This window comes from Tachysurus fulvidraco, chromosome 6 (assembly GCF_022655615.1).
Source record: "Tachysurus fulvidraco isolate hzauxx_2018 chromosome 6, HZAU_PFXX_2.0, whole genome shotgun sequence".
Classification (NCBI taxonomy): domain Eukaryota; kingdom Metazoa; phylum Chordata; class Actinopteri; order Siluriformes; family Bagridae; genus Tachysurus; species Tachysurus fulvidraco.
Genome location: NC_062523.1, coordinates 17,870,967 through 17,883,028, shown reverse-complemented (window position 1 = coordinate 17,883,028; position 12,062 = coordinate 17,870,967). Strand labels below are relative to the sequence as shown.

The 12,062-nt window shown below is 38.0% G+C and overlaps 1 protein-coding gene across 1 annotated transcript; it reads right to left on the bottom strand.

Annotated features, from left to right (window-relative positions):
• Positions 1 to 2,155: 2,155 nt before the first annotated feature.
• LOC113654477 (heat shock factor protein 5-like) lies at positions 2,156 to 6,357 on the bottom strand. The gene is made up of 3 exons (XM_027164659.2): positions 6,252 to 6,357; positions 5,237 to 5,680; positions 2,156 to 4,793 (listed from the first exon to the last, which is right to left on the bottom strand). Exons 1-3 carry the CDS (start codon positions 6,292 to 6,294, stop codon positions 4,678 to 4,680), a joined length of 603 nt encoding a protein of 200 aa, XP_027020460.2. The 5' UTR covers positions 6,295 to 6,357; the 3' UTR covers positions 2,156 to 4,677.
• Positions 6,358 to 12,062: the final 5,705 nt, after the last annotated feature.

Genomic DNA, 12,062 nt, shown 5'->3' with positions numbered 1-12,062 from the left:
TCCTCTCCTGGCCAAAGTCAAAGAGGAACTAGACCGGATGGAGAAGATGGGAGTCATAGCCAGTGTTGAATTAAACTCAGATTTAATTTCAGCATCATCCATGTCCCACGTAAAACCCTGATAATAGCTGACACCCTGTCCAGAGGGCCTCTTCCAGCCACAGCTACAGAGGCAGAGCTAGACTTGGAAAGAGAATGCAAAGCTTATCTGGACAGTGTAGTAGACAGTTTGCCAGCCACACCGAAAAAGCTGGAACAGATTAAGACTGCACAAACTTCGGATGACATCTGCAAACATCTCAGCTGATACATTGCAAATGGCTCTCCGGGACACAAAGATGTGCATGAGCAGCTGCTATCCTACTGGCCCAATCGGTCAGTCTTGCAAGAAGGAAGAGGACTGCTCATGAAAGGAGAGAGACTTATAATCCCTGAATGCATGAGACCTGACATCTTGCAGAGACTGCACCAGGGGCATCAAGGTATCAACAAATGTCTAGCTAGAGCCAGAGAATCAGTCTGGTGGCCAGGTATCACATCTGCAGTAAAGCAAATGGTCGAGAGATGTGAGATTTGTGCATGCGAAGCTCAAATACCAGCTGAGCCTCTCCTCAAGACTGAACTCCCAAGCAGACCATGGCAGAGAGTCACGGCTGATCTTTTCCAATTGCAGAATGGGAACTATTTAGTCACGATAGACTATTTCTCACTATATTGAAGTTTGCTCCCTGCAGGGCAGAACATCAGCAAAACAGACCATTGCCAGATTTAAAGCTGTTTTTGGCAGATACAGATGTCCAGAAGTGCTGGTCACGGACAATGTTCATCCGTTCTCCTGTAATGAATTCCCTCAATTTACACAGGACTATGAATTTACCCATGTTACAAGCAGTCCCTGTTACCCCCGAAGAAATGGGGAGGCGGAACGGGCCGTCAGAACTGTGAAGTCCCTTTTAGCGAAAGAGGGAGATTTCCACAAAGCTCTGCTGGCCTACAGAGCCACTCCATTGGTGCATGGGAGCTCTCCAGCACTACTGCTGGGGAGGAGAATCAGAACACCAGTTCCAGTGTTACAACAACAGTGGCCTGATCTTGACAGATTCAGAGAAAAGGATACAGCCCTGAAACTGCAACAGGAACAAACATTCAATTGCAGACACCATACTCAAACCCTACCACCTCTCCAGCCGGGACAGCATATATGGATTAAACCTACAAGCACAAAAGGGACAGTTGTTAATAATGCAACTACACCAGGTCCTTATGAGGTAGAGACCCCGGATGGAAGACATCTGCGACGCAACCGTTCACACCTCAGGAAAGTTCCGGTGCTTCCTGCACCAGGTGAAATGATAATGACTAGGTCAGGGAGGCTGTCTAAGGCTCCTGAGAGACTAGACCTTTGAACGTGAAACACGTGCATATACACCACAGAGTAAAAGAAAAAAGCGTCCTAATTTTCTGTTGGAAAAGTTAAATGTTTATTAGGAAATACATGTTTGATTTATTGAAGTTTGCATTAACTTTTTTCACCGTATTGAACTCAAGCTAAGCGAACGCGCACATTAAAAAGACACAAATACAAACTTCAATATGAACGTAAGAGCCACATGAGACCGGGCAACAAGCCGCATGTTGCTCGGGAGCCACGAGTTGGCCACCCCTGATCAAGAAAGTAGAATAAAAAAGGTGTTGTCTGATTTCATCCAGTTAGTTGTGTCCTTGAATACAGAGTATAGAGGAACAATACAGGGGTGAGTGCAAAAGCACATATTTTTTGGTTGACCGTATAATCACTAAATAATAATAATGTATTTATTGAGAAGCAGTGTTGTTGATCTTGAGCAAATCACTGTTATACAGTGCTATATTGAAACAATCTTCAAATGGATGGAGAATTTTCTTGTTTTAAATTCAAATCTATATTATGCGTGTAGCTCTTTTACATAAAAAAGTCTAATTAATCAAGTTGAACTAACATAATATATAATATTGATTTGTAATTATTGAAAGAAATTACCTAAGTTCCTGCACAGTTAACATTCTACCAAATCAATATACACCATACAGACAATTGTGTAAAAACACTGTTTATTTTCGACAGAAAACATGAATAAAATATGCACTTATTAATATTATAAAACAAAATTGTCACAGACAAGTGCAGACTAATAAGTTTTTTTTAACTGACGAAAAATAAAATTACTTTGAAAAAAATTAATATTTGTTCAACCTTTACATTTCTATGCAAGATAATTTCTAACACGGCTGAAAACAGACGTACAGTGTGGAACCATGAGTAAGGCATAAATAAGTTAAGTAAATATATTTTATTATCATTATTTTTGTCAAAACAATGACATTTAAACTGTTTAGGACTCCTAATGAAAAATGTAAATATAAATAATTCTTAATAACAATACAGGAAGAAGTAATTAAAGACATGAAAATAATACAGGTCATTTCTATTCTCTTTGTCAGCTCTCTTAAGAAAATGAAACAAAATTTATCAAGACCTGTGTCTTTCATCATTCGTGTTGAACAGAATGGTCAAAATGGCCAAATGTTTTTAATCAGGTCAACAATAAAGCTTGTTCTTCAAACACATTATTTATTTATTTATTTATTTATTTTACTCAGTAAAATCTTCTAGATTTTCTAGAAGATATGTGTATCTGAGTTCTTTGGGGTAACTCAGATTAACTGCATATATTAGGCCTAGAAGCAAAACACAGGTCGTTGCAACAACTGTCAACACTCTCAAGACCTTGATGCCTTCCAGCACTATCACAGTCTCTATGGCATAATCTCTGGAGCCTCCTTTTGTGACAATCCTAAGCACATGTGGCAGTTCCTGCTGGTATATTTCCCCATGAGGATATTCAATTTTGAACAGTGTTACATTTATAACATAATAAAACCTAATAAGCCTTGGTATTATTTTTTACCTTTCTTAATAAGATATTAAACATGTCTCTGTCACATACACACCACTGATTGTTGTGGTTAAGGTGATAATGAGTTTGGAATTCACTTTACAGATGGTTGATGGTCAATAAACTGCTATATTATATCAAACATCAAGTAAATTGCATGCTATGCACTCCATAAACTCACCTCATAATGCCTGAGATTTTATGTTTTTTTCAGACAGGTACACTGTTCTGGCATTGCCAGGTGTAAAATGCAGATAAGTGACATCTTGTGGTCACATGAGGTATCGCAAGAAAGTAGCATGTGACCTCTTCAGTAAAATACTATATTTTAGTGATGTCAAAGAAACTTTTTCAAAGACAGATTGTTCAGGTTATGGGCATTCATTAATCAAAAGACATCCTCTGTTAATAAGGCATTCCCTGTAAGTCATCTCGTTGTCATTACTCATGATTGTGTTTAGTGCATTTTGTGTTGTTAAAAATGCATGTTTGATGTTTCTGCTTTCTGCTTTTGTGAACAGCAAATGTGCCATAAATTTTTTTTCTGAAAATCACCATGGTTAAAAACACAACAGTTTAAGATTATTTAGATGCTGTGTGAGATGTGTGAACAAGTCAGTGTCTGTTGGAAATGTGACAGAGGCACAATGTTGACATGAGAAGGAAATGTGCTCCCCAGGTGTGTGTATATCATCAGGGACATGGTGCCTATTCAAGTGTAAACTAAGGGAGTTTAATATCTTAAATGAACATGGACAATTCGGATAAACACATGGTAGTGATCGATGCCGACCTAGACAACCATGCTGTAATCTATAAGATTTATAAGTACAATTTAAAGCTTTAAGTATAAATAAATACTTATACTTTTAATTTAAATGCTTACATTTTTTATGCTACATTTACCTACTTTTAACATATTTTGTCCACACTCACCTTATTAACTTGACTATATGCACAGTCTTAAGTTCACGTTCACAAAGCATTCAAGTTTTATGCACGTGTTTATTATTTAATGTTTTAAGTAATAGTTACTTATCATATCATTATGGACAACGAATCCCTTTTTACAGCGTACTGTTAGACTGAGCAACAGAGCACTGGAGAACTGCTGTGTGTGGAGCTCAACTACAACTACATGATTCACTACTGTCAATCTATTACTGCTCTGGGTGCAGGAAAATAAATTCAATATCATCCAAATGATGAAATGATGTCTGCTCAGAGCACAATGCAATGACTGACCAATCTCTGTAAGTTAAACCTCTAGGGCACTGTTTAAAGCTTCATGCATGTTCTACACCACTATCAGCCTATAGTTCTTAGGCAAAACTGTGCATATTCAATATTCTACTGTACTGATTCTTGTTTCAGATCTTTTGTTAAATATTAGAAAGTTGTTCATAACTTATTTCCAAATCTTTAACAAATCAGTGTATAGAAGCTACAAAAAATAAATAACTTGGTTGAATAAATCATTTAGTACATTTCATGCATCAGGCCCCACGTTTCTGTGCATTGTTTCAGTGTAAAGAAGGTGGCTAAATAAGTTGTCCTGGACATCTAATTCCCAGTTTAGATCCTGGCCAGTGTACTGGAGGTGGCTACATGAGTCCAGGACAATAAGTGGTTCTGTGTTAGACCACACAATAAGGTTTAAAGTTTACATTCCTACCAAACCTTATTGTAGCTACACAGGCTAAAATAATTGCACTGACAATTCCTTTTGATTAGTATGTAAACTAAAAAAGTTTCTCAGCTCTCACAGGATAATAGCCACAATGAGCGGAGGAGGCAACTTCTTGTTGGGAGCAGGGCATGTTGGAATCCAAAGAGCCTGGGATACAGCAATGATTCTCTGCAACAAAACCAACACAAAACAATGAAGGCTGACAAATGACTCAGTGTTGAGTAACTTGTTAACCAGATGTTACTAATACATTATTCTGAAACAATATTACAATACAATGCAGCTCCTAGTGTCCATCTTCTGGACTTCTGTCAAGGTGAAATATCAGAATTTAAAATAAATTTGATACCCAATTTCCTTCCCTCTAATGTACTTAGATTTCATACCTCCTGCATCCTCCCCCTACATGCCAGGAAATGAATTGGTTATGCTTATGAATAGCATATTGGTGTGTATGTGTGTGATGGGCTGGCATCCCATTCAGAGCACCCAGTTTTATTTTGATAGGCTCTTGACCCACTTTGAAACTGACCAGAGCAAAGTAGTTACTAAAGATGAATGAATATATAAATAAAGGAATAAATTATAGCTTGTTCTGAACATCTACTGACCGACAACAGCAGAGATGTCAGGTGAATACAGCACTGGATGAAAAGTACTTGGGTGGTTGGAGACATCTTGCCCAGTGGCAAGCTTGGCCCTGTTGGAAGGTGTGAGTCTCTTTAGCTTCGCCAGAAGCTCCGGTTTGGCCCGTTTGAAGTTGGGGCTAAAATAGTTCTGTATGAAGCTCACTTCTGTCAATGTGATCTTGTAGTCTGGGCAAACTTTCCTGAAGCCATACAGGTTTAGCTGACGAACAAAATTGATGAAATTAGTAGTTCTGAAGATCTTCTCCTTGTTGGCTTTAGACAACACTTCAGCTTTGAAGGCCTCTGGACAGATTAGAATTCCTTCCCCACTGTCATCCCAGCAGATTGAACAAATCTGAGGATCATTCACCAAATTCCACAAGTTGATTGGAAAGTTTCTTCGGTTGATCCGGACTTCCATCCCAGCTAAATGATTTGTAAACAACAGATAGGAGCTTAGTGTTATTGAACTATAGATGTTTATACAGCCAGACAATTGATAACTAGATTGTGACAGTTGATCTCTAGTGCTAACTAGTTAGCAGGGCAGCTATCTAACACATTCATCCATCTTCATTAACAAATTATTTGTAAAATAAATAAATAAAGAAAGAAAGAAAGAAAGAAAGAAAGAAAGAAAGAAAGAAAGAAAGAAAGAAAGAAAGAAAGAACTATAGATGTTTATACAGCCAGACAATTGATAACTAGATTGTGACAGTTGATCTCTAGTGCTAACTAGTTAGCAGGGCAGCTATCAAACACATTCATCCATCTTCATTAACAAATTATTTGTAAAATAAAGAAAGAAAGAAAGAAAGAAAGAAAGAAAGAAAGAAAGAAAGAAAGAAAGAAAGAAAGAAATATTAAGAACTCAAAAATTGTCATCATCAACAAGCTAGCAGCAGCTCTCCTGAGTTTTCTCCGCTGCTGAGTGGAAAATAAATTAAAAAACAAAAGAAACACGGATTATTTCTGATATCTGACTATATACAAATACCTGATATATCGGCTCCTTTTGTTGAATCGACGTTTCCACTCATTTTAAGAAGCGTTTAAAGTCAGTGTAAGATACAGAAACACTTAAGCACTCGCGGACCTCTGGAGTTAAAATTTAAATGTAAACAAGCGGACGTGCAGAATTTCTGACGTAATTTAGAAATATTGAATAAGTGCGCGCTTGGATCAGTCCAATCAGAGTGAAGCAAGAGACTGCGACAATCATAAAGTGATTTCATGCTGTGTAGTAAATTGTAGGTCAACATATTGAAGAACAATTTGTTTTTGAGAATATTTAGTTTTGACATTTCAGACAGATGATTTTGTGATGTATTTAGTTTTTACTTGTATATTTGGTTTATCGAGATCCAGTGTGTAATAGAAGTGTGCCCTTCATTTTTTTCGCAGTATATAAGGTGATAAGTAAAGTTCGAGGGTTGTTTAAGCCTTAATGTGAGCGCGCTTCCTATTGGCTGCGCCGGGGGCGCTACTACGAGCTGATTTGAATGATGTACAGTAGAACAAGGACGAAGTGCTGTGGGTGAGACGCATGTGTTGTAAGAATGAACGTTCAAAAATTCATCTTATGGTCAATGTTAGACACAGTTAACATAGTTGATCAAGTTGAACTAACATAATATATAAACATAATATATAACATTAATTTGTAATTATTGAAAGAAATTACCTAAATTGCTCCTGCACAGTTAACATTCTACCAAATCAATATACACCAGACAATTACAGACAATTGTGAAAAAACATTGTTCATTTTGGACAGAAAACTTTAATGAAATATGCCCTTATTAATCTTTTAATATATTATATTTGTTCTGTTTATTCTACTCTTAGTTGTTAAAAAAAATCTGTATAATTTACATGGAGAAAATATTTTATTTCTAATTCATATTTTATTTCTATTTGCTATTTTGTTAAATACTAAGTTATGTGAATGTCATGTTTACAGTGTAAAAAAATGATGTGTTGGATTTTAAACTAAGTAGTGACCATTTTTGCATCACACTTTTTAAGTAAATTCAATTCGAATAGGTTTTAAATAAATCTAACAACAGTTTTTGTAAAATGTACACAATGTTGTGAGTTTAAGCAACCAAATTACTTAAAAAATAAGTAACACCCACATGATTTAATAAATATTTTTTTCTTGTTTTAAACTCAAATCTATATTATGCATGTAGCTCATTTACATTAAAAAAGTCCAAGTAATCAAGTTGAACTAACATAATATATAATATTGATTTGAAATTATTGAAAGAAATTACCTAAATTGTTCCAGCACAGTTAACATTCTACCAAATCAATATACACCATGCAGACAATTGTGCAAAAACACTGTTTATTTTGGACAGAAAACATGAATAAAATATGCACTTATTAATCTTATAAAACAAAATTGTCACAGACAAGTGCAGATTAACAAGGTTTTTTTAACTGAGGAAAAATAAAATTACTTTGAAAAAAAAAGAATATTTGTTCAAATGAAAACAGACGTACAGTGTGGAACCATGAGTAAGGCATAAATAAGTTAAGTAAATATATTTTATTATCATTATTTTTGTCAAAACAATGACATTTAAACTTTTTAGAACTCTTAATGAAAAATGTAAAAATAAATAATTCTCAATAACAATACAGGAAGAAGTAATTAAAGACATGAAAATAATACAGGGTCATTTCTATTCTCCTTGGCCGCCCTCTTAAGAAAATGAAACAAAATTTATCAAGATCTGTGTCTTTCATCATTCGTGTTGAACAGAATGGTCAAAATGGCCAAATGTTTTTAATCAGGTCAACAATAAAGCTTGTTCTTCAAACACATTATTTATTTATTTATTTTACCCAGTAAAATCTTCTAGATTTTCTAGAAGATATGTGTATCTGAGTTCTTTGGGGTAACTCAGATTAACTGCATATATTAGGCCTAGAAGCAAAACACAGGTTGTTGCAACAACTGTCAACACTCTCAAGACCTTGATGCCTTCCAGCACTATCACAGTCTCTATGGCATAATCTCTAGAGCCTCCTTTTGTGACAATCCTAAGCACATGCTGTGGCAGTTCCTGCTGGTATATTTCCCCATGAGGATATTCAATTTTGAACAGTGTTACATTTATAACATCATAAAACTTAATACGCCTTGGCATTATTTTTTACCTTTCTTAATAAGATATTAAACATGTCTCTGTCACATACATACCACTGATTGTTGTGGTTAATGTGATAATGAGTTTGGAATTCACTTTACAGATGGTTGATGGTCAATAAAATGCTATATTATATCCAACATCAAGTAAATTGCATGCTGTGCTCTCGGATCTCCTGATTTTGCCAAGTCCGTGTCACCCTGAGACCAATATATTATATACTTCCTCAGCCAATCAGCGTCATCACTATGTGCGGCCAAATTAATATCAGCATCTTGCAGAGTCCGCCAAAATACAAAATAAACAACGTTCTGCACCTGCACTGCAAAATCAGGACGTGCCACCAGCAAAAAGGTAAGACCGTGCCTTCATTTTTCTTAAGGTATCATTTTACAGAATGTTATTACTGATAGTAAGCTTCATATTTCTTTTTAGATATGTGGGGATTTCACAGCAGAAATTGTAATATTAGTTTGAATTGCCAAGTTAACCACGTTAGCCTTTCACTGATAAGTTACCGTTAACTTTCTTGCGCCAGTTAAAACAGTTCAATAACGTGTATTTTGCAAAAAACTGCAGTAGTTTAATAAGTCAAAAGGTAAACAAACAAACAAATTAAAATGTCAGAAGCTCTCTCTCTCTCTCTCTCTCTCTCTCTCTCTCTCTCTCTCTCTCTCTCTCTCTCTCTCTCTCTCTCTCACACACACACACACACACACACACACTCACTCACTCACTCACTCACTCACTCACGCACATCAAGGCCAGAAAGGTGAATAAGAGCAGTTGCGTCTGTGTCATATTTAAACCTCATATTTAGGCCTATCATCACATTTTAGTTTACATCATCATATTCACTTTATCTGTAAGCGATATATTATCACATAGTATAGTCAATAAAATGACCATGTACAAGGACTGTTGATGGAAACCAACAAAGGTTGCATTTGAACGTAAAAATGTTTTTTTTTTTATTTTGGGATATATGCACATCATGAGGACATATATTTTTTATTTTTATATCTCTGTTTATACATATAACTTGCAAAATTGGCATACATGAGAATTAAAACACAGCAAGTCTTATCAAAGTGCATTAAGGTCCAGTATTTTAATGATATATTAAGGTTTTTGTTGTCCTTTATATTGATATCATGGTAATGACATGCAATCCATAACGCACACCAATATTATTCTTTACTTTTTATGCACAAATAGTATATAATATATTCACATTGAAGCAGATCAATGTCTCCCTGTAAATGTTTTGCCTTTACAAAATTCAGAATAAAGCATTAACTATCACCATCATTAATCTTACATTCAGCTTATAGATAAGCAGCAAACTTCAGAAGGGTTTAACTGCAATAATTAGTTACTAATAATCTCGCCTAATGTTCTCCCCGTGCCTCGGGGGTTTCCTCCGGGTACTCCGGTTTCCTCCCCCGGTCCAAAGACATGCATGGTAGGTTGATTGCCAGCTCTGGAAAATTGTCCGTAGTGTGTGATTGCATGAGTGAATGAGAGTGTGTGTGTGCCCTGCGATGGGTTGGCACTCCGTCCAGGGTGTATCCTGCCTTGATGCTCGATGACGCCTGAGATGTTCGAATAAGCGGTAGAAAATGAATGAATGAATAAATAATAATCTCACACAACTAATTATCATTTACTTCATATATAAACAAAAAAATTTTTCTATATACATAACAGGTTATTGACATTATATTAATTTTATACAAACTTTATTTTGTCTGTTTTTATCCATTTTATTTTAGTTTTTGTCTTCCTGAGAATACATGTACAATAATTATGCCCACTACGTCAATTTAAAAAGGGTTATTAAGATGGTTATACACGCACGGGCAACATTCTTAATACCTTCAAATAAAATAAACCATAAGAATATACCAAGCAATGTACTGAGTCAATGATACTTCTTGCAACATACACAAATACTAACAAATACTGTAATGTATTTCCAAATCTTATTAAAAGTGCTTAATTTGTCCTTCATTGCAAATCTTATTTCTTTTAAAATCTATACTAGATTTAGAATAATGTAGTATCTTTAAATGAATATGCATATATGTATTCAGATTTTTGAATGTTTAAATCAATTTCTTCTTTCTAATTATGCTTCATTTTTTCTTTATTATTGTAATGTGTCTGTCTGTGTTTTCCCCTTGTTTCTGTCTGCCGTCTCTCCCTGATGTTAATTGTTGACCCCGCCCACCTATCTGTTACCATGGACACTAATTACATTCAATCTCTTCCCCAGGTGTTTTGTCTTAGTCCTTGTCTGTCTCTGTTTTGTGATTGGTTTCCGTTCACCATATATACTCTGTCTGTTCACTTCAATGTTGTTGGTCGTTGTTGGTGTTGGTATGTAGTGTGTTTCTGTTCGATGTTCCCATTGCCTGTTCGTTCTGTGTTCTGCCTTGTGTTGCCTGCCTGACTGTTTTTCTGTTTCGTGTATTGGCCGATTAAAACTCTAAAAACTGCATTTGGATCCTCACTCGCCTGTTGTCTCACCGTGTCACTCGTGACAGAACGACCAACCACCAATGGATCCAGCAGAACTCCTGTTTTGCCTACGTCAGGAGGACGCCCCAGTTGAGGAGTACACGGAGGTATTCTTGGACCTGTGCAGCGAGGTCAACTTCGATGAGAAGGCGCTCAAAGACATTTTTAAGCATGGACTAAGGGAGATCCTGCGGTATTTGATGCCGTCTACCAGAGAAATAAAGACATTCTCGGAGTTCGTCAACTTGGCGTTGCTCCTGGACGGGTCCACGCTGAGCGTGAGCACCGTAGAGACGGAAGCCGGCCGTAAGTATTTTTTGGGGGGGGCAGCAAGCATCGGGATCCGTGGGCCACAGAGTGGAATCAGCCACGGACGCCCGAATGCTCCACAGTGCCTCCGCCCAGACCAGTCCCGTGCACATTCGTGATTGAGCCAGTTCCCATGGCTACCGTACCGGCGAGCTCGGCTGAGGTCCGTGCTAACCGGCTGGTCTCCAAACTGGCGGATACCCCGACCGGGTCGACGGAACCTGCCGAACCGACCGGGTCGACGGAACCTGCCGAACCGACCGGGTCGACGGAACTGACCGGGTCGACGGAACCTGCCGGGTCGATGGAACTTGCCGAACCGACCGGGTCGACGGAACCGACCGGGTCGATGGAACCTGCCGAACCGACCGGGTCGACGGAACCTGCTGAACCGACCGGGTCGACGGAACCTGCAGGGTCGACAGAACCTGCCGAACCGACCGGGTCGACGGAACCTGCAGGGTCGGCGGAACCTGCCGAACCGACCAGGTCGACGGAACCCGCGGAACCGACCAGGTCGACGGAACCTGCCGAACCGACCGGGTCGACGGAACCGGCCGATCTGACGGAACCAGCCGAATCGGCCGGGTCGACCGAAATGACTGAGTCAGAGGACGCGGTCGACATCATGACACCCAAACTACCTGAACTCTCTGCCTGGCCTGAACCTATGCATGTTTCTGTTTCCCTGTGTTTTGCTTCGCTGGACTTGCCAGCCCTTCTACCTCCTGTCCCTGTTCATAGGCCCAAAGCACCACCCTGGCTGCCAACTCCGTTCCGGTCTCTGGCTCCGCCTCCAGCACCACCCTGGTCCC